The 23,668-nt window shown below is 40.7% G+C and overlaps 1 protein-coding gene across 1 annotated transcript in view; it reads left to right on the forward strand.

Moving 5' to 3' along the window:
- The window catches only part of OTULIN (OTU deubiquitinase with linear linkage specificity), a 29,846-nt gene extending 11,089 nt beyond the window's left edge, over nucleotides 1-18,757 (forward strand). The window contains exons 3-8 of the mRNA XM_012642658.1: nucleotides 2,489-2,504; nucleotides 4,317-4,411; nucleotides 7,338-7,481; nucleotides 12,802-12,927; nucleotides 15,401-15,670; nucleotides 18,197-18,757. Coding sequence (XP_012498112.1) covers nucleotides 2,489-2,504; nucleotides 4,317-4,411; nucleotides 7,338-7,481; nucleotides 12,802-12,927; nucleotides 15,401-15,670; nucleotides 18,197-18,391 — 846 coding nt within the window. The 3' untranslated portion in view covers nucleotides 18,392-18,757. The remainder of the gene's footprint in view (nucleotides 1-2,488; nucleotides 2,505-4,316; nucleotides 4,412-7,337; nucleotides 7,482-12,801; nucleotides 12,928-15,400; nucleotides 15,671-18,196) is intronic.
- The last annotated feature ends 4,911 nt before the right edge of the window (nucleotides 18,758-23,668 follow it).

Below are 23,668 nucleotides of genomic sequence, written 5' to 3' on the forward strand. Positions count from 1 at the left end.
GGCCTCCCAGAGAGCTAGGATTACAGGCGTGAGCCACCGCGCCCGGCCGTTGACTAACTTTCTTAAAACACTCTCATAATAAGCAGATGTTATCATTTTTTGGCTTTCCAGAAAGTCAACAAGCAGAATGCCTTGAGCATGCCAAAAAACTGTTGCCATGACCTTTGCTCTTGACCAGTCCACTTTTGCTTTGACTGGACCTCTTCCACCTCTTGGTAGCCATTGCTTAGATTGTGCATTGTCTTCAGGATTGTGCTGGTAAAGCCATGTTCCATTTTCTGTTACACTTCTTCAAAGAAATGCTTGAGGACCTTGATCCCACTTGTTTAAAATTTCCATTGAGAGCTCCTGATCTGGGCACAACAGTTTTGGCACTTACTGAGTGGAAAGTTTGTTCAACTTTAATTTTTCATTCAGAATTGCGTAAGCTGAGCCAATTGAGATGTCTGTGGTGTTGGCTATTGTTTCTGCTCTTAATCGTCGGTCGTCTTCAATTAGGGCACTAGTGAGACTAAGTTTTTTCCTTGGAAATTGATGCGGATTGTCCAGTGCCGTGAGCTTCATCCTTGTCATCTTGTCCCTTCTTAAAATCAGTTATACATTTGTAAATTGCTGATTTCTTTGGGGCATTGTCCCCATAAACTTTTTGTAAAGCATCATCGATTTCACCATTCTTCCACACAAGCTTCACCATAACTTTGATGTTTGTTCTTGCTTCAGTTTTAGCAGAATTCATGTTGCTCTTTTCAAACTGATATCTTATCTCTAGTACCTCAGACTAGATCCTGTTCAGACTTGTAACATGTTAGTATGAGTTTATTTTGGTGCAAAAAAATTTTGAAATACATGCTTAGTTTTTTTCATAATGTGCATTTTCCATGAAAATAAGTGGTCTTTTTGAAGACCCCTTGTATGTGTTCTACTGGTTTGTTTTGAGAACTGGCTTCTGTTTATGTTTAACAAAAGCATTGTCATATGTGTAATTAGGAACAGATGATACGTGGTAGGTTTTTTTTTTTTTAAATAAGAATTCCTGAGTCTTCCTCACAAGGAATTGGCAAACTCTTCACTGTGGTAGCCAAAGGAGATTTCTTTGTAGCGGTTCTGGTGTGTTCCTGGGCCACGCTGTTCTGGTCCTCTATAAAACTTCAGAGGATGCTTGGTCTCTACTGCTGTGGTTGCTCAAAGTTTACATAGGACATGGAGTCCTTATTAGTTACATTCCTAAGGACAAAGAACATATTCAGCCAGAGTCTGTTACTACTGAGGGACCTCTCGTTTTGCACTTAACAAGCTCTTTGTTGGGATTCTTTTCTGTTTAGCTTTGTACCCCACACAGGTGTTCTAGCTTTTTAGTGGGTCTTATAACTTCCAGCTTCTGTCTGAGAGTAAAATAGATCCTCCTTGCATCTCAATCCTTCTGGGTTCGTTGTCCTTCCTGAAATAACATTCTTTGGAAGTGTCCCCGCCCCCTGAAGCAGAGTCCAGACTGAGGCAGAAAGTTTTCTTATCCTCTCCGTTAATGAAAAGATTTTTTTTTCCACCTAGTCTGAGGGTCAGCAAACTATGGCTCCTAGACCCAATCTGTCCTGCCACCTGGTTTTGTAAATAACATTTTTGAGGAACATACTAGTTTGCATATTGTCTGTGGTGGCTTTCATGGATGGTAAAGTTGAGTAGTAGTGACAGAAACCTTATGGCCCTCAAAGCCAAAATTGTTTCCTTTCTGGCCCATTTCAGAAAAGGATCTACATTCCTGTCCTAGTCTACCCCTTGTTTGAGAGGCCCAGCCTTCTGCAGTGGTTTCAGTTTTAACTTTCCACCTTCCGAGGGTCTCATTCTTGTTATTGTCACTCGTGTGGTGGTTAAAGATCAAGCCTCTTGGTTATTTTAGCTCCTGGCTTATCACTCTGAGTTTCAACTTCCCTTATTTTTATTTTTGCCATTAGTGGTGTTGTTTACTGGGAACATCAATCAGAGTCTATGTAGTTTGCAATTAAGGAAAGGTACTGTTGTACTCCATAAGCTGTTTGAAGTCCGGTTCTGCCTTCTCCTGTGTCTCCAGCTCCTAGCCTAATGTGTGGCATGTAGTAGCCATTGGCGTTTTCCCAAAGAATCATAGCAGAACCCCAAACAAGAACCGTATCATTTGATGCTGCCAGCTGTGCAGGTACCCCAGCTTCCCAACCCTCGTGCCCCGTGTAGGCCTCAGATTCAGCACTGGACTTTGGCCTGTGTGAGGCCCTGTGCTGCCTCCCCTCCGTCCTGAGGTGCTTGGCCTACCCTGCTCTGCCCAGACGGCCAGGGCTTGTCTTGGTGTACACAGGAGTGAAGACTGCAATGAGGACTGCAGCAAGGAGAGCAGGAAAGTAGACTTTCTTCCTGGGAGGCCCTTCCTGAGCTGGAAGTGTGCTCACTGTTTAGGTTCATAACCCTGCCTCGTGGGCAAATGTGGGCCAGTGACTGTCCTGACTCTCTACATTTGCAGTTCTTCCCTTTAGGAGGTAAGTGGAAAGGCAGATACATGGGAACATGTCCTTTCACTAAGTAGACACTCAAAAAATATTTCTTGAATTTAAAAAAGCAAGAGTCTTTATTTATTTAAAGATTGGCTGGGCAGCACTGGTATCTGTGGTCTCTGTATATTATACCTCAGGGGTCTGTTTCACTTTTAAGCTAATCCTGGTGTATCTGTGTTATCTGTATATGTATTACTTTCCCTCTTATATAAGTGGTTGCTTTTATTTCTAAAAGGATTCACAATGAGATATTTAGAAATAGGCAGTTCTTATAGTTTACTTAAAAAATTTTTTGATTTACCTAAACTGCAAGAAGAGTTTAGGGTCTCTTCCTTTGTGCTTCTTAATCATCTTGGCATCCATCACACCCTGGCTTGTAAATGCCTGTTGTCATTTCTTCTTGAGTAATCTGTAAGTCCCTTCAGGACAGAATCTGTGTCTTCATCACCTTTGTATCTGGTTCCTAGCTCAGTGCTTAGCGTGTATAAGACACTTAATAAATATTTGCTGAATTCAGTTGAATAAAGAATTTTTATTCTATGTACAACTTCCTCAGGGGTAAATATATTGAAAAGTACTTCTGTATTTCTATTTTAAAATCATTGCTAAGGTCTGCATCTTTAATAATTTAAAAAGGAAGTCAAGATATGCCTGAGAATTTACCTCATTTTCTTCCTAAAACACACACGCTAACATATGCATGTGCGTGTGTATGCGTATACCACAAAATCAAACCCCAGACTGCCTACATTAAACAAAGAATCTAAAGGCCATTTTTTACTGTAACATTTGTCTGATTGTAAGTTGTGTTTTTAATTTAGGGAGATATGTTATTAGAGTCAAATGAGGTCTGTGGATCAGTAAACATTGAGAGTTAGTTTCTGGTTTATTATCAACTACTTACCGTACAGCCTTTGACATCTGAGTGAGACATAAATTAAAACAATTAAATGTAATTTTTGTTATAGTAGGTGTTATCTCTTTCTGTAATGGATGTAAAAAACTAATTATGAATTGTTAGAAGTTTTTCCTCATAGTTTGGACTGTTTTGTCTTTAATTTGATTAGAAAAGTATTCATGAACACATGTGTCAGTGCAGTTCCAGGTGCTGTGGACAGAACACAACTGAGAAACAGAGCCTCTCCCTCAGGAGCTCATGTTTTTCTGTGTATGTGGTTGTGTGTGTCAGATGTTGGTAAGCTCTAGGAGAAAAAACAAAATGGTAGAAGAGAAATAGAGAGCAGAAGTGTGTGAAATATAATGGTATTGGGGCGTCAGGTGAGACTGGAGCAGAGGCCCGCGTGGAGTGAGGGAGCTGCCCAGCAGGTATGGGGAAGAGCAAGGCAGGTGTGCTGGGGAGTTCCAGGGGGGCTGCAGGTTGGGCTGGGGCAGGGTCCGTTCATGGCGTGGTGGGAACTGAGGCCAGAGAGGTGGCAGGGGCCCTTGTAGGGAATAAGGCCATGAGACAGGAAGCTCCCGGAACTCTCTGAGCCCAGGAGCAATGAATGTCATCTGACTCATGTTTAGGTGGATCACTCTGGCTAGCTACTAGGTGGAGAATGGTATGTAGGGTATGGTGACAAGGGAGGCCCACTGGGAGACCCCCATGGTTATCTAAGGGTAAGGAGATGGTGGTCTGGACCAGGGAATGGGCAGTGGTGGAACTTTGGATTTTTTGAAATGAAGCGAGAGAGAAAAGTGAGGAGTGGAGTGTGACCCCCTCCCAAGTAAAGCAGTTACCGTTATTCTGATTATGCTTTGGTTTATTATTTGCTTTTTTTTTGGATTCCTTAATAGAACCCAGGTTAAGTGTGGCTCCTGAAATGGATATTATGGACTACTGCAAAAAAGAATGGAGGGGAAATACGCAAAAAGCAACATGTATGAAAAAGGTACGACACAGAGGTGCACATATTTCAGTCTTTCAAATAGTCTATCATAAGTTACTTAATACGTCATTTTATATTTTTAGATATTTGTTAAGATGACTACTATTAGACTTTGTAAATACTGGTGTTCTAATTTTAGAGATGAGGAAACAGACTCTAAAGGGACTTGTTTAGAGTCACGGTATTAATATAGAATTAGCATCAGTTATTCAGTAACTTAATTTCTTTGAAAAACATACAAATGACTCTGCTATTCAGAGTTGGGCCAGCCATTGGTTGTCCTCTTGGGGTCATTTGGGAATGCCCTTTTGGCCTAGAATGATAAAAGCCTCAGGGATGCTTCAGGCTGATTCTATAACCCCACTTTCCACGGCACCCTGGCTTTGGTTACATACCTTCCAGTTCTAGGGGCCTAGAACCCTTCTACATTCCCTACATAGGGGGATCTGGAACTTCTTCCTTCATTTAGGGCTTCCCAGGAGCTGCCCCCTCCCAGTCCCATTGCATAGATTAGCAACAGTTTCCAAGGCTGTGGGATGACAATGAGGACTCCCATGATATGGTCCCTCTGTAGCTATTTGGGCTGGTTGATTGCTCAGCTCAGACACTGTGGCCCACTTACACTACCTGGCTGATTGAGCAGCAGGCCCTGTGGGCTCTCTACCCTCAGATGTATTTCAGATCCAACATTTCTTATTAGTAGGTTGAACCATGTGAAATTGCTACTATTTGACCATTTTTGAGCTATAAAAATGACAGTTTCAACCTAAGTCCACCACCTCTTGTATGTAACCTCTGGGTTATATCTTTTGTTCATTTTTCTCTTGGGATTATTTACATTATGAATTTGAATGTACTTTTTATGTATTAGATATACTGACCTGTCATATTTGATAGAAATATCTTTTAACTTTTTTTTGCTTAGAACTTTATTGTTTAGGATTTAAAAATTTAAAATATTTGAATACATTTATTCTTCTCCCCAGAGCTTGCTTTTGTAGAAAATATTGTTCACCTTTCAGCATGCGCATCAGCTGCCAGTGGGTTGACCCTAGTCAAAATGTAGCTGCCACTTGTAAAGTACTGAGAACAAGTGGCAGCTCTGCTCCCTGCAAGTCTGGTATGTAGACTCTTTGTTTTTTAGGCACTTGTTAAAGAACTTAGTCATGAAATACCTGGGACTCTTAGCTCCTGCCAGAGGTGAAGAATATTTATGCATATGCTGTTGGCTACTGTAGATTTTTCAACCTCCAGCCTTGTATCAAACTAGATAGCCAGAAAGCCAAGTATCTAAACTATATTTTCTCTTCTTCCCCAGAAATGCTTTCACTGACTTGTAATTTTATTTTATAACCTCAGTCTGTTCAAACGATCTGTTCAATTAGTTGATATCTTAGAGTCCACAATTGAAGATGTCTGAGTTATCCAAATATTCCGTATTTTGGAACTCATGCTAAAATTATTCCTTTATGGGTTTAGTTCTAGGGAAAGAAAGATTTAACCTTGCAGTTGGATTTTTTCAGTGATCGGGTAATCAAAGGCGTGTCAGTTAGAAAAGCATCTCTTCAGGACCCATGGCAGTTACTAGAGTATTTCAGGTGCCTCATAACAGCTTTCATCTCAGTTCTGTTTTAGTCCTTATTTACATAATTGTCTGTTTTTGTTTTGGATATTCTTTTGGAGGTAAGTCTATATAAATCCAAATTTAATTTTAAAAAGCCTGATTCACCTCTGAAATAACATGAGTAATTTATGCATTTGGAAAAGTGCAGTTGCAGTTGAATTTACCATTGTAAGTATTCCAGGGTAATTTGGGGTCCATCATAGGGAAAAGGTACATGTTAGTAGAGGTGATTCTGCCTGATGGACCATTATATGCTGCAGTGGTTGGACCACTAAATAAAAATATGACTCTCAAAATTTTGTTATTGGGAAGAAGTACTTTTATATTCATTTAGAACATTATCCTACAACTTGAACCTCAAAAACCACTAATAATGAGGCTCCAGTACTTTGACACGTGAGATGAGGTGGTCTGCATTTCGATGAGGGTGACACTCCTTTCTTTGTGTAAATGCAGGGTAGGAAGTAGGTTTTGAGTGACTATCAAGGAAGAGCAGGATGAGTGAAAGGGCTGACTGGATCTGGGGCCAGTGGGGTTGAGGGACCGCAAAGTTGGTCCCCATGACTATGAAGTATCCGGCTGGATAAGTCAGGGCATCGCACTTACTGGTGGACCAGAGTCACTAGGATTTTATTGTGTCCTTTTTTGGGGTATGTTTCAAAATGGTCTATTTGGATGGCTATTTTTGGGAAACCAAGCATGTCACTGAACATTTTCATTTCCTTGTTTTACTTCCAGACTGAGCAAGAGTGACACTTCAATCCACTTTTTAAAAAAAGTCTAAGAATTATCTAGACATCTCCTAGCATGTAGACTCTTATGTATACGTATATACACACACACCCTCCTTAGAAACTTGGAGTTTTTGTAAATTTTTTAAATATAGAGATATAAACTTGTACATGTCTTTTTTCTTACCTTTTCATTAAAGAGATTAAGGTCAATTTAAATACAGATTAAACCCTTCGAAATGTTGATTATCAGTGAGTGAGTGCTACAACAGTTACTTAGAAAGAGACAAAGGACTCCAACTTTGGGGGTGGCTGCTACTTTAATACTTGGTTATTACTTTGTATGTCTGATCTGTTGCCTCTGTTACATATACTGATATTTTGTGCAGTGCTAATGTTTGTTAATTTCTTTTGATTAATAAAAAGGAACTTGAACATCTTGCATGAAGGACTCAGCCAGTCTTGTTTCCATTTTTCTAGTGATCCTGGGCAGGTATTTTCCATAGGAATGACACTCTCCCTGCTTTCTGAAGTCAGTAATGACCATTTTTAATTCTTTGATACTTTTCCCCAGGGCTATGAGGAGGTTTCTCAGAGATTCACCTCCATAAGGCGAGTCCGTGGTGATAATTACTGTGCACTGAGGGCCACACTGTTCCAGGCCATGAGCCAGGCAGCGGAGCTGCCCCACTGGCTGCAGGACCCGGAGCTCATGCTGGTACGCTGCCGCTGCAGGTTTGAGTCTGCGATGTTTAACATAGTTTTTGTGAGAACACTTCCGTTTTCTGCCCATGGTACCCGCTAGTATTATCTACAATATGATGTCAGCATATGGATTTATTCAATTTTGTGTGGCTGGGATGATTTCACATAGTAAAGTGACCAAAAATAATTGGTATTTCCCAGAAGAGAAAAATGATAAAATTTTTGTGAACAATTCACCTGAATTAGAGAGTAGATGTTTAGAGTTTGTAAAAAGCACTTAGGAACAGTTTGATTTCAATTTTGGTATTAAATATATTAAGTAGGCAATCTGTTTTACTGTTTGAGAACCTGTCAGGGTTTTAGAATACTTATTTCTTCAGTTTTAACTACAATTCAAGAAATTAGTACCCTCTGCGAAGTGTGAAGATTGGCTTATTAGGCAGCTGAACAGCAACACCGGGAGAGAGATGATTAACATCACGTGGAGAGAGGCTTGCAGGGGAAGCAAGAGAGCTCTTCCAGGCTTGGCCCTCTTTAGTGTTTGAACCTGCCGTCTGCCACATGGTAGAGATGCACTGGGAAGTCATGTGTCTTAGTGTCCCGACACAGATAAAGTCACATACTTTTTGGATGAGAGAATATCCTGGAAGATTTTGGTGGCAGGAATGATTGATTGGAAATGACAGTATGACATTAGTTGGAAGAAAATTGAAAGTCTTGTGCTTAAATTAGAAAAAACCCCAAACCCAGAAGTGTTAGCTGTTGGAGATCTGCCTAACAGTAATTTATGAAAGGAAAAAAAAGATGTCAGAGGTTTAATTGATTGCAAGTTGCAACCTCCCCACCGCCCACCATGAGCCTGTGTGGAATGTGATGGCAGCAGTAACAAAGCTCTGACTGCATTTTAAAAGGAATGCTTCTGAGAATCAGACAGTGGCAGCCCTTCCTTGAACTGGGCTGGTCAGAGCCCATCTTGAGGACTGAGTTGCACTCTGTGCCTGTATCCTCATCAGCAGATGGGAGTGTGACCAAGAGGGTTCATCTCATTCTGGGTGCATTTGGCGGACCTGGAGTATTTGACTTGAATAAAGACTTTTAGAGGAAACTTGTTGTTGGCTGAGCTAGTTAGAGGCCTTATAGGTGGACAAGAGATCACCTGCTCCAGAGGGCAAAACCAAGACTGGTGAGTGGAGGATACTGCTTGTCTGTTGCATAATAATTTTATAAACCAGTATAAAATCAGCACACCCGTATCAACTGTCAAAACAACATCTGGAACTAGGCCCAGTGGTACACACCTGTAGTCCCAGCAACTTGGGAGGCTGAGGCAAGAGGATCTCTTGAGCCCAGGAGTACAACCTGGGCAACAAACAAGACCCTGTCTCTCAGAAAAGAATCTAGGAAAGATACTTTCTTCTAAGCAAAGATGTATGTCATCTTAAGCAGGTTTTTCAGTATTAGCTTATTTTTTTCTTATAGAGGCAAAAGAAATTGATACACTAGACTTTTTTTCCTTTGCAAATGATGTCATTTATTAATAGTAAAATATTTCCAAATTGTTGGTCAGTTGGCAAAAGCATGCCTGTGGATAGAGATAAGACCCCGCTAGAGAAACAAACAGTGATTTTACTGTCTTTGCTTTGTTTCAAGTTCTGTACTTGACAACCATAGTTTAATTTCCAGATTGTGACATAAGATCCTCCTCAATTTTAGGCTCAATTTTCCTTCTGAGTCTTTACTTTTAAGGAGCTATTTAGATTTATGGACTTAGTTGACATTGAATTTGAATTTTTATACTTTTCGAGAAGGTCTGGTGCAGATAGTGTCCCAAGTAATTACAAATATAAATATGCCCTAAAAAAATAAAGTTCAATGTCCCTTTTCTTTTGCTAAAAGGATACATTTGGATAACATCATCTGCCAAAGTAAAAATAGTCTAGGTAGATTGTGTTCCGTGTCTTATCAGTATTATTAATAGAGTATGTCACATGTGTGAGTGGTGGGGCTTTAAGGTGTTTTTTCTGACTTAATTTGTGTAATGTGAAAATAGTTTTTAAATTCTCAAGTGTACTTTCCAGTTTCTTCCCTTTTTATGTGTCTCAGCCAGTATATTTTTCTCTTGGGAGTACGATCTAATTAGTTGTTCACAGCAGTATTATTTTTGTCATCTAACTTTTATTGAATGTCAAGAGTCCTGTGTCAAAGGAAAAACACATCGTACCTGTTAGTATTGACATTTATTAAACTTTGGTTCTTCTAAATATCAGCTGAAGAAACGACTTTGTTCTTTTTGTTCTTTTCTTGCTCTCATCTAGCTAGAGGACTCATCCTCGTGTTGATGTTCCAGTCCCCAGCAATTTCACGTGATTTGAACACTTTTGTCACACAGTCTGTTTTGTTGTATTGCTTCTGAAACGTGACCAGGTGACAGATTCAGCACATGCTTCGACTTTGAGGGACCAGTGGAGGAGGGAAGGGATTTACAAGCATAGTCTGGTTGTGTTGGCCAGACACTTTTGAACCTTCTCCCAGGCATTCTGCAGACCCTCTTGTGGGTGCCTTTCTATTCCTGATCTCACTCTGGCCCCACCACCTGCCTTCTCCTTGGGAGGTTCACTCTGACAGGGCCTTTGATGAGTGAGCAGCTTTGTGTCTCAGCGTGACTGCAAGAAGTCAAGGTTAGAACCATTAGTTAGTTGTATTTGCTTCTATTTGCAGATTGAGAGATTGTTCCCTTAGAACACGATTTGGTTTCAGGATATTAAAGGGAAATAGGGGAGCTAAACTGAGCGACCATCCCCTTCATTTAAAGGGCTTAGTAGAAGAGACCCTAAGCTTCCTTTGTGCTGGTGCCCACTTCTCTGGCCTGCTCTGTTCCCTGCCTGCGAGGTGAACTTTGTCCTTACTACCCCTCCTCACCGTTTACCCACCCGCTTATCTCCTGTCACCCTGCCTGAGCTTCCTGTTGTTGTTTCTGTGTCTGTCCAGATCCCAGTCTCTGTGCTTGACTACCATCTGGTCATCTGACCCTGACCCCAACCACAGAGATGGCTTGGTCTGGCTATTCTTAAACTTGGGACAGCGTCTTGGTCCCTGAGAAGAGGTGTTGTTTATAGCAGGGGTCCCTTGGTTTCCATGTTCACTAAGTTTTAGTGAACAGGTGTGACAGTGATAACATTTGCTTAGAGTAGGATAGACTATATAATCGGAGCTCTTTTTTATGAGTAGTTTGGGGGATGACACATATTTGTTACTTGCTATCTTTATCATGATGTCAAGAATTACACACATTTGCTGGAGAAAACAGGATGTTTTATAGTTTGGTCACAAATGAAATGACACCTAAGCTAATTACCTACTTTATTCTTAAATACTTCCAATCACTGTTTCTTGTTTAAATCTTGTTTCTTGCTTAAATCTCACTTATTCTAATAGAAATCTGGTCTCTGTGCTTAGTAGAAAAGAATGGCTATTTACAAGTGTTCTGTGTGTTAAGACCCCTGAAAGCACTTAAAGTTATATTCACATTTTTCTTCTGTGTAAGTAATTCCAACTCCATTATTATTTTCTAATAGTTTCTTTTTCGTGCCTTATTGCTTTGGGCTTTCTCTAGGTAGGATTTCCACTGTGGAAGTACACAACCCTGAACTGGATCGCTCTACCAACAGTTTGACCAATGTGTGAAAGGCGCGAGGAAACTGACTTGCATTGTGTTTCACTCTGTGTAGTTAGATCTTTGGGGTCTCCAGAGTAATTCAGTCGAGTATTGTGCCTGATTTTTAGATAACTGTGTAATGTCACACGATGCTCAGCTGGTCTTCTGGACTTCCCTTCACCTCATTTCCCATCTCACATCTATGTAGTGCTAGCATTTTCTGCTCAACTGTATTAATAGTTCTTTGTGCCCGGTTGTAATTTCAGCTTGTTGCCACTTGAGGGCGTGTTAGGTTCTGGTAATAAATGCGAGACTGAATTGAGAGTTTTCACAGCAGGAGCTGCCCACGTGTGGCCGAAATACAGGACAGTGTGGGCACAGAGCTGGGCTGGTGCAGCTCTTAGAAGGGTGGTCATTTGTCATCCTAATAAGATGAGGACGTGACCGCTCCTCCCCTTAGTGGGTGATGTAGATTGCCATTGCTGTGTTACATTGAAGAGTAATTTACATCCCTGTTGTGTGGTTCTGTGTTTTGTAGAAGTGAAACCACCCCAATTTCACACAATTGCTACACATTGAGAAGGTGCAACGGGAATTACCTACCATTCAGGAAAGGGTCTTCTATGTCTTAGATTCCAGTAGAACTGAACATACGGCCTCATTTAAAACTGTATTTATAACCGCAAAACTTAAGTTTGGGTTCCTCGTAGGATGCTGTAGGCTTTAATTATTCTTTAATGATCTTTTGACTTGGAGGTGAAATTTTTTTCCTTTCTAAATTTTGTAACAGTGAAGTGACATGCCTGTGCCCAGCCTCATTATATGATTTTTCTCCTGACACACCCAGGACTGTTGGGAGAGTCTGACTCTTCCCATGCTGTCGTCAGTCAAGTTGTGCCTCAGCTTGCCTTTCATACTGCAGATTCTAGTGATAATTAGGGGGAAACAAAATAACACATACTCCAGGAGGGGAAAAAAAGGAAAGCAGAAATGTAGTGTTCAGGAGTCACTTCTTTCATGAGCTTTGTGTGTGGTGACAGCTCCCTTAACCCCTCCCTGCTGCTGCTTCTTAGTTGTATTTTTTTTTGTACAATGTTGATTGGGCATTAAACTAGATAAATATTGTTTCTTTGAATGTTAAATCTTTGAGTATGTGTGTTAATATTATTTAACAAAAGATCTCTTTCTTCCTTTTCTAGTGGCTTTTAAAAATATCTGATATTAGATTTTATTTTCCTAATCAGGGAAAGAGCAGGTTTGACTTTACCCTGTACCATCTCACATGGCTGGAAGTACCTTCCCGAGCCACGTGTTAGGTAGTGGTGGGGAGGTGATGGTGGTTGGTGTGAGGACACACTGTGGCCATGGCCTCACCTCATCTGTACAGTTGCTGTGGAATGTCCCTGGCCTTGGTTGGAGTCCCACAGGGTAGATTGTGCCTTTGTGTCTAGCCAACAGCACCATTTCCTCCAGTGGCCCTCCGAAGAGTAATACTTTCTAAGTTCCTAACTTCCAGATTTAGGTCCTCCATCCTAAACCCACGTGACAGATTTGCAGAAATTAATTCTGGAAACAGAAATAGGTTTTATAGGCTTTATGGTTTCTTACAGCTTGGATCGTGCAATGGATTTCTTGGAATATTAACACCTCTTTATCTCTTTGTTTCTTGATGTTCTAGTTACCAGAAAAACTCATAAGCAAATACAGCTGGATCAAGCAATGGAAACTTGGACAGAAATTTGTTGGGAACAGTGAGGACCTTGTTGATATAATTACGGAGTCCCTCACTCTGCTAAGGAAGAAGGTTTGGAGCATGTAGTTTCCTGTCTTTGATAAGTGCGAAGCTCTTGTTCCTGATTGCCCTGGCAGGCCAGCTCTTAGTCTTCACTTTATGGGTTATCAAACACTCTAGGCTGATTTTTAGGCAAAATGATTTTAAATGAACACAAAGTCTTCCCGTGAGGTCTTTGGAAAAATGGAGACGTATCAACATTATATATTCTCGGAGAAGATGCTGTAGACTAGTGTATCAGATAGTGAAATGTTTAACTTTCTTAAAAAGAAACCTTAACAAATGTAGTGTTTATTCTAAGTCATATTAATAAGTTTCAGGGATATCATTTAGTCCATATTTCTTACCATATTGTCAGTGATACTAATTCACATTTATTAAATTCTTCCCAATTATGCTTGTGTTTTAAGATTCTGTCTATATTTATTAAACACTTATTTTCTTTCTCAGTGATTTTCTAGTTAGCAGATTTAGTAACCTGTCTTTTGAAAACTCCTGAGAGCTTCTTTGGAACAGAATTGTAGGGAGAACTTGGTCTGCTGGTTCCTGTTGATTTGGTGTTTGAAATTCTGCATTTCTGTGGCTTTCCACTGTCTCCTCTGCGCTGGACATCCTGCTTGCACACTGGCCTGCACTGCCCTCTAGGGTGCTTGCTTTCAGCATGTGGATCCCTCTTCACTAGCAACCCCGAGTTGAGAGCCTGAGAGCCTGTCCATTGCTCCAGGTTTTGTTGGGAGTGGGGTGGGGGCAGTGTTGGGTAAGGAGGGGCCAGACATAAACTTGCAAGGTCCTTCATAGCACATACCCCAGGTAGTGGTCTGTTTACTCAGATGTGATCTGATGCCCCATTAGGCTTTCAGCTCCATGAGGGACTGCGTCTTGTGCATTTTGTACCTAATGCCTAACAGCAGGCCTGGCACAAAATAGTCGTTTGGTAAATGCTTTATTGAGTGAATGAACTGAGGTCCCTGACTTCCTGGAACCTAGTTTTTATTTACAAAGATAAGAAATGTTTACTGGAAAATACACTGTCGAAGAAAAAACAGTAGTTTTATCTTTCTTCTACTTACTATAAAGAAATGGGAGAGAGAAGGGAAGAGGGATTCTGTGCTTGTTACCTGCTGGAGTGAACTGCAGGACTCTGTGTTGCCCAGTCCCTGAGGTAGTGGAAGGCTGAGGGCAGGGCTCTACCCCTGTGAGCGTGAACGGGAAGGCTCTTCAGCTCAGCCACAGTTCCCAGTTTCCTTTTCGTCTTTCTTTAAGGTCTTGCAAAATTGCTATTTTTGCTTTGTTAGATATGTCTACTGTAATTAGACCCTCATTTTTGCAAATGTCTGTGTGATGCCAGTTTATAATAACATTAAAATTTTTCATTAGTAATGTGAGTCTGCATTACTAATTCTTCTGTGCCAGGCTCTATATTGAAAGTTTTGTATGTTGCTTAATTCTCACAACTATGAAGATGGTGTTGCTGTGGTCACCTCCATTTTATAGATGAAGAAACTGAGGCCAGGAGGTCAGTTAAATGTGCTACAAAAGCCACCAGCTGCTTGGTGATGAGTGCTTGATTCCATCCCAACTGTTCAACCTCTAGAGCCTTGCCATCGATTGACAACTTGGTCTACTTCTGGATGATATGAGATGTAGACAACATGCTCCAGCTTCCAACCCAGATATTGGAGAGAGTTCTGTGCAATCATTACCATTAAAATTTACTCTTGGATTTAAAATCCGTAATGGTGTTTAAGAGGGGCACTAGTTATTGGTTATTCATAAGAGTGGTATTTATGTTGGCATCTCTGTTCTCATTCAGTGTAACTTAAAAGTACACGTATTCATAGGTTTTCTTGTTCACTTAAAAGAGTTTGCGTATGTTCACTGAGTACCTAACACTGTGCTTTATTTTTAATCAGAGGTGAGTAAAAATTTCCTGAGTGGATTTATTCATTTGAAGTTCATGTATATTTTTGAGGTTAGAGGGGCAAGTTTAGTAAACTAATATTCAGGAAACCCCACTCTCTTCCTTGCTTGTCTTTCATTTTGGAGGGTTGGCTTTTGTTTCTGGGTGCTAGCATTCCTGTGAGCCCTGTGGGAGATGGGGATTTGTAGCTGCCCTTCACAGCTTCACACACAGGCCTCACACGTGCATCATACCTCTTCCATAGGTATCTCTGATTGACTGCTTCAATCTCATTGCCTGGGAAGTTAGGGGAGTCAAAATTTCCATTCCATGCCCCTAGTACTTCTCCTTATATGCATTGTACTTTTGTTTCAAATTAACAGAGGAAAAAGCTGAATAAAGAGTTTGTGTGATCTAAAGAGAATACCATTGTTTGAGATGGAAACTTAGATGTTGTGAACATTGATATGTGACCCGTGGTCACCTACTTTTGAAAATAACTTTGTGCTTATAGTATGGAAGTATGAAAAAAACAGGGATTTTTAGAACAAAAATTCTAATTATTACGTAACTTTCTTGTTGTAGTGGGCAGGCTTGGCTGAAATGAGAACTGCCGAAGCAAGGCAGATAGCTTGTGATGAACTGTTCACAAATGAAGAAGAGGAATATAGCCTCTATGAAGCTGTAAAATTTCTAATGCTAAACAGAGCCATTGAACTGTATGATGATAAAGAGAAAGGAAAGGAAGTACCATTTTTCTCTGTGCTCCTGTTTGCTCGGGACACATCGAATGACCCTGGACAGCTGTTGAGGAACCACCTAAACCAAGTGGGACATACTGGTGGCCTTGAACAGGTGAGTTGTACCTTTGGGAATATATTAACCCAAAATATAGCAGCTTTAATCACCAAACATCTCACAGCTTTTGTAGGTCAGGAATTCAGGAGCAGCCTAGATGGGTGGTTCTGGCTCAGAGTCTCATGAGGTTGCAGATGTGTGTTCAGGTCTGCAGTCATCTGAAGACTTGACCAGGGCTGGAGGATCTACTTCCCACACGGCCCACTCATGTAGCTGCAGGCAGAGGGACTCAGTTCCTCATTGGTAGTTAGTGGGAGGGTTCAGTTCCTGGCCACCCGGCCCTCTCCATAGGGCTGCTTGAATGTCCTCGCGACATGGCGCCTGGTGTCTCTGAGTGATCTAAGCAGAGAGCAAGAAGGCAGCCACAATATCTTTTATGATTTAATCTTGGAAGTCACACAGTGTCACACTGTGTTCTATTTGCTAGAAGCAAGTCACTAAATCCATTCCACTCTCAAGGAGGAGGGGATTTAGGCTCCACCTTTTCAAGTTGAGTGCCAAAGAATTGTGGACATATTTTACAATCAATCACCATTATCTCAGCTGGGGCTTTATTCTGCAGGGTGGTGGGTGGGATTAGTACCCTTGGCTTTACGAGGGTACAAATAAATGAAGCACTAGGAAGAGCCATTTGAAGGGTATTGTTTAATCTTGGCAACTGTAGCTGCATTAAAAATAGAAATGGAGTCACCTTAGTTAGTAGAGCCCAGCCTGCTCTTGCATCTTTTACAGATATGCTAGGTTTGGAGTTTTACACAGAGACCCAGTGCAGTGTTGTCCCTGAGCCAATAGTTGAGTCACCATACCTTACATTATCTTTGGTGTGTTCATTTCCCTAAAAAATCTTAATGAGTTTTTTTTCTTTTTAGTGGAATAGCCAACCACTAAAGTAGCATTAAGGCTGTCCATCAAAGTGCCACCCTCCTACTTATACAACTGACTCTCGTGCCTGCCATTTTTTGGAAAGGCCCAAGTGCCAGGACAGATGCTGCAAGGAATAGATAGCTAAATTGGGTTTCACTCTGCCCTATCCTGGATGGTGGAAGTGTTTTCCTTTATTATTCCCAGTGTGTAGGAAAGAGCAAAGACTAATAGTTACTGTTAGGTCAGGCAGGACTGATGATAGTTATTTAAAAAAATTATCTGTATGCATAATGTAGGTTACTTATGTCTCCTGAACCGTAGCAAATACCTTGCAGTAAAAAGCCTGGTAGAGCATGGTTTGCATATTAGACTGAAGCTAGTCCTTTTTGAGACCCTACAGGGTCTGCTGTAATGGTGAGTCCATTCTTTTTTCTTTTCTTTTTAGTAGCAGCTCTTTTGAAATATAATTTGTATAGCATATAAGTTCACCCTTTTAAAGTTTTGCAACCATCACTACAGTCTAATTTTAGACCATTTTAACACTCCCAAAAGAGCCTCCGTACCCATGAGCAGTCACTTTCCCTCCCCCCAGTCCTAGGCAGTTACTAATTTACTTTTTATCTCTATGGATTTGCCTATTCTGGAGATTTCATGTAAATGAAATCATATAGTATATAGTCTTTTGTGGGTGGCTTATTTTATTTAGCATAATGTTTTTAAGGTTCATCCATATTGCAGCATGTATCAGTACTTCATTCCTTTTTATTGAAAAGTAATATCCCATTGTGTGGATATATCACATTTTATTCATCTATTCTTCAGTTTGATGGGTATTTACACTATTTCCACTTTTTAGTTATTATGAATAAACTTGCTATGAATATTCATGTATAGTTTTTGTGTGTGGACATATGTTTTCAGTTCTTTTGGGTATATACCTAGGAGTAGAATTGCTAGATCATATGGTAGTTCTTTGTTTAACATTTTGAGGAACTTCCAAACTGTTAGAGCAGCTGTACCATTTTGCATTCCCATCAGCTATGTATCAGAGTCCCATTTCTCCACATCTTCTCCAACACTTCTTTCTTTTTTATTAACATGAAGTTCATATAACATAAAATTAACCATTTTAAAGTACACAACTCAGTGGCATTTGGTACATTTACAGTAAACCCCATTTGTATAAATTCAGTCCCAAAACATTTTTGTTACCCCAAAAGAAAACCCTGTACAGTCACTCCCCATTATTATCTTTTTGATTATAGCCATTCTGGTGGGCATGAAGTGGTATCTCATTGTGGTTTTTATTTGGATTTCTCTAATGACGTATGATGTTGAGCATCCCTTCATTTGCATATCTTCTTTGGAGAGCTGACTATTCAAATCCTTTGCCCAGTATTTAAGCTGGTGGGGTTTTTTTTATTGTTGAGTTGTAAGAGTTCTTTATATGTTTTGGATACAGGTCCCTCATCAGACAAATGATCCATTCTTGATTATCTGATTAATATAGTAAAGGATTAGGGCTGGGCCCAAAGGGGAGGAAAAAAGGTTGTGGCTTTGCCATTGTGCATTTTCTGGGATAATGGGTGGAGCATGGTGTTAAGCCACACCTTTCAGTATGGCCTCCCTCAGAACACCCATCTGCTCTTTTCTACCCAGGTTGAAATGTTCCTCCTTGCCTACGCGGTGCGCCACACCATCCAGGTGTACCGGCTCTCCAAGTACAACACCGAAGAGTTTGTTACAGTTTACCCCACCGACCCACCCAGGGACTGGCCAGTGGTCACCCTCATCGCCGAGGATGATCGGCACTATAACATCCCCGTCAGAGTGTGTGAGGAGACGAGTCTGTGAGAGACACGCACCTGGACAGCCTGGCGACGTGACCAAGGTGCACAGGCAGCTCCTGGGTTTGGGCCTCAGGCCTGTGGGTCTCCAGGAATAATCTGTGAGAACTCTTGGGCCCCTGGAAGCCAAGTGGGGCTGGGATGTTCTGAAGACTGGCTTTTGATAATAAGAATTAACCAAATCTCTTCTGTCCGTGATGCAATATGTTTCACTGGGGGCCTTCAGAGCACACCTCTTGGAAGGTGCAAACTGTATCTTCTCCATAAGACAAGTACTTTTGTATCACAGGAGACTTATCTTGGAGAGGAATGTGTTCTTTATATCTCAGATCAAAACTCTCTCTAATGGCAAACTGGCTTTTACTTTTTTTAAGACGGTAATCTTTTTTTTTTTTTTTGGTGGTAGTGGGTTTCTGTAGTAATCTTCCTATGCAGTCTGCTCAAGTGCTGTAATTCTGGGATGGATCTGTTAATGGCACAGTCATAACACCCTCTGATAGCCTCATCTTCTCCTCCTTATGGGGGGAAGAGCAATGGTTTGGATTTACATATTAATTAAGACAGTTTTAAGCAGATTGTCTTGCAGATTAAGAGTTGGGTCCAAAAGTGGGTTATTTCAAGGCATTTTTTGAAGGCTTTAGGAGCTGCAGGACAGTGGTGAGGGAACTTAGAACTTCTTGCTTCTCGTGACTGATAGGTCCAACGTCCCGAGCATACTGGAGTCTGGGGCTTGGCGCAGGTGGCACCCTGTCAGCGTGGGTGATCACTGCCTGCACTTGCACTCTGGTATCAGGAGCTGTTAATTATTCTGAAGTTCCATAGATTCATGATTTTACAGTCAGAACAGAGTTTATTTCACCGATGTTTTTAGAGGAGGAAACCAAGGCCCAATGATCTCAGTCACTGATCTAAGTTTAGAGGTGGGGCTGAGCTGGAGCCCGGTCTTCCTGTGCTCTTTTCATGCTGTGTTGGAGGGTGCATCCATTGCCAAATGTACCTCATTCATCTGGTGCAGGGGATGAGAAACAGCAAACTAAGATTTTTCAAGAGTAAGTTTAAGCGGAAACATGTAGTAATATGAGAGTGGCTGGGCTGTAGTAAATATTAGAGTGCCCTTGATTGGTTTGGAAGCTGAGGGAGGCTGCGTTCCTGGTCATGAGTCATCACCTGCTCCGCACAGGCTGGGGTGGTGACTGGGGAGGTGGGGAAGGGGCGGCTGCCTTAGGGCCTGAATTGTCCTCCAGGGGCGTGAACTAGAGACATCACTTGTTAGGATTCTATTGGCAGCACCTGGATTGGCTCAACATTTGTGGCAGTGTGTTTCCCTGAAGTACTGAGCTTTCTTTTATAATTAAAATCTTTATTTGGTCTAATTTAATGTGATTTATAAGTTATCTAATCTGTTTTTTGGAGGGGGCAAACTTTCTTTGAAAATGTAAGTTTTGCTTTTAACTAAAACTTAAGTCTTAGTTACGAAAACTCAGGACGCACAAAACTGTTCAGACTGTTACTTTAGTATTTTTCCCATTACCTCGTCAGTAATATTCACCACATTTTGCTAGATGTTAATTGATGAGAATGTTGGAATCAAATTCCGCTCTAAAGGTGTGTGAGTGCATTAGAGAGGCTTTGTTTTTCACTGTGAAATGCAGCGGTGCCTTGAATAAGCAGGTACCTAGAAGGCAAATTAATAATGATGACTTCTTATTGGCTTTGATGCTTCATTTTAGTATTTGTAACTGTGCAACAGGAAATGCGTATCATTTATTTTTGAACATTTTTAAAAATACAACTTGAAATGTTTAGATCATACATGGCAGTAGGGATCTGTTTCCCTTATGTATATTGAATCTGATCATTGGTTCATATGCATTATTGAATTTTAATAATACTCATTTATCTTTGCATTTGAAAATATCTAATCTTAGTGAACTTGAACTGGATTTTTGGTCAACTTAATTGTTTACATATTTTTTTCTTGATCCTATGTATGATATTGTTTGGGTGTGTGTATTTTATGTTGCTTTCTGTTCCAAGGCCTTGTCTCTCTGCTGTCAGACTATTGTCTAGTCTTAGTGGGATCATAGCATCAGAAAAGCAAAGCTTTTCAAAGAAACAGTAGTACTTCAGGACATAGAAATGTTTGGCCAACTTTATTTTTTTAGAGACAGACGCTTGCTCTGTTGTCCAGGCTGGAACTCCTGGGCTCCAGCAATCCTCCCGCCTCAGCCTCCCAAATAGCTAGGACTACAGGTGCACACCACCATACCTGGATAATGTTTTTTTTTTTGCTGAAGAGACAGGGTCTCACTATATTGCCCTGGCTGGAATTGGCCGACTTTGAAAATAACATTTCTTTGTTGCAGTATGCAGCTTCAGTTACCCAGAGTCTTAGTTCCATTTCTCATTCCTGGTCTTGAGCTGGTCGGGTGACATCAACAGGTTAGAAATTGAATTGAGATCAAAGTGGATTCAGGAGGATGATCCGTCTAGAGGGATATGGTGTTCTAGAAGAAAGAAAGGTAGATAGTGGGAACTACACTATGCTCACTTTCTGTCCCAGAATTTATTGCAAGAGTTCAAAGGTTTTGGACCCCATGATATTGACAGAAAAATTATCTCCTCCTTAAGCAGCCATGATTTAAACCTGTGAGCTCATTTAAGGTGCATTTAAACCTAAAAGAATTTCCTTGTGTCATGTTCCATGGAATTAACATTAATGTTTTCCAGAACATTTTCAGAGTCCCCTCCTCACCTCCTGAGCTACTTCTGTATGCACAGCATCAGTTTATTTCACTGATACACGTGAACAATGATGGCGGCTTTGGAGAATAAGAAGCCAGTAGTGTATGGTCTCTAATATATGACTTGGGCACACGGGATTGAATCCGAAATGTTTGCAGTTCCTCTTCCTTAGAATAGGGTATACATGAAAATGTTTTAAATGGACAGAACAGGATTAATCCTATTTTCTTTATATAGCCATTTGCAGTTTTATTACACTATTATATATTCAGTTAATATCTAGTAACATTTTTCTTTGGTTAAGGAGGACATTGCCTTTGTATCCTTTCATTTTTTTTTTTCCCCCTCCACTTTTAGAGCTTATCATACAATCTCAGGCCACATGAATTGCTAACACGTTTGTTGGAAGAAACATTTGTGGGTTTTTGTGTGCTCGGCCTTTTCTTTGTGTGTGTAAGATGCTCTGTGTTACCATCCTGTCCTCCTGATCGCCTGCCCCATGCCCTGAGGTGCTATTTTGCTTGAGTTAGTAGTCGACTTTTTGAAGATCTTCCAATGACTGAAGTGCTATATCACCTTTAATGATAAAGCACTCCTACCATCTCAGTGTATACATAGGACTTATATAGACTTCCTGGGTGGGTCTTCTTTTGATATTAAAATATAGTTTGATCATTTTCCTATCTCTTTTTTCTTAATGCTTGGCAGGTGCTCCCCTCTGAAATTCAGAAAGTACTTTCAGAAGCACAGACTATCAGGAAATCTTACTTGTGGGTATGCATAAAAATAAATACCTTTATGTAAGATCTATGACTACTTAAAAAATAAAACGAAAGGCCTCAGTGGATGTGGAGTGAATCTGAAATGTCTGAAGCACATAGAGTTCCCAAATAGTTTAGCAAAGGTAGGCACAATATCAAGTAATTTAAAAATGGTCCAAGGAACTATAAGTGAACTGAAGAAGGAACTGATTTAGAATAAATTCAAAATGCCATTTAAAAACAGAACAGATGCCAGACAGACCTTCTGTGCTTAAGTTAGAAAAGGATACAAATATGAATAAATAGAAGGACTTATGTGCATGTATTCTGCAAATTCCTATTTCTAAAATTTAAGTCCCCTATTTAACAGAAGTATACTATTTAATGCTTAACTATTTTGGGAAACCTTGTTTGTGATGTCTTCTAAGGGCGTGGAGAAACCAGGGTAGCCAATGCTGAGTTAAGCAGTGGTTTAGTGAATGTGTGAATAAAGACACAGGCAACTGATTGTTAATGTTCTTGTAATTCAGTTTATACCTTGGAGCCATAAAAAGCACAAAGCTAAACTGGGTTGGCTGCCTGCTACCCTTGGCTTTTCTGGAAGTCAGTAGCAGTAGGGGCGAGGCGGGCTTGGCCATGACCAGGAAGGGAGTGTGTGCGTGTGCGTGTGCATGCCCACATGTGCGCGAGCGTGCACACGCATGCGTGTTGGTCTGCAGTCACAGCATGCCTTTCTTTATGTGCACGTGGCCCCACAGCTTGGGATCCAGCAGTATTCTGGGACGGTGGAGGCGAGCTGTCCCATTCGAGTGCATTTTTTTCACAGTAAACTGAAATTTATTACTGGGAATGGTGGAGTGGGCTAGTATGTGTAATTAAAATATATAGGGTGGCCATTAAGTCTAGAAAAATTAATTATATTGAAATGTCATACCAATCCATTTATGATGTATATCTGTTTCCAGACTTTATGGCCACCTATTTATTTAAGCATTTTGAATGCTCATTAATAGCATTCAGTAGCATTAGTGGAAGAGGACACTGATTGGTGTTTTACCTCAGTTAATCTCGTTGATTTCTTAATTAGAAGTTTGGGTCAGAAATGAAGTTGCCAAAACATGGGTCAATACAAGGAAGGGACAATGGGGCTCACAGTAGCCACAGTCTTGGAAGTAGTTTTCCCAGTAACCGGAAGTGGTTTGAGCTTAATTTTGAACTTCAGAATAATTTTTTGTACTTAATTTTAGGAGCTTTCATGTATACATTGAAAAATGCCTTTATCTTTATTCACATAAATGGTGCTAAAAATGTGGTACCCCTACTAGGAACCTCAGCAGTCCACAGTGATGTTGGTTACTTCTGAATATGGGAACAAAGCCAAAATGAATGTACTCAATAAGCCTCCTTCTCATTTCCATTGTTTTTATAAAAATTTTTTGGTGTTGTTACCTGCATTTTATCAACTTTAACTTTTTATATTATGAATTTGGAGAGGATAACAGCCCAATTTTAGAACTTCTGTCAGTGGTGATAGTGTTTTTCTTCCCTAGGGGGTAGCACGCTGTGTGAATCTGGCCGGCTCATCTTGGCTTGTTTAGCAGTGTCTCCTCTGTTTACACTGTAAGACGTTCAGCATGTGTCAAAAATTTTGCTCGTTCTGAAAAACATGCCCCTGGGGCTCTGGGCAGTTTGGGGCCTTGCTTCCCACCTGCAGATGCAGCCAGACGACTGGCTCATGGGGCGGGCATTTCCTCTGTCACTTGCTGAGTCTCTTGTCT

Source organism: Propithecus coquereli, unplaced genomic scaffold, assembly GCF_000956105.1.
Source record: "Propithecus coquereli isolate 6110/MARCELLA unplaced genomic scaffold, Pcoq_1.0 Scaffold100, whole genome shotgun sequence".
NCBI lineage: Eukaryota > Metazoa > Chordata > Mammalia > Primates > Indriidae > Propithecus > Propithecus coquereli.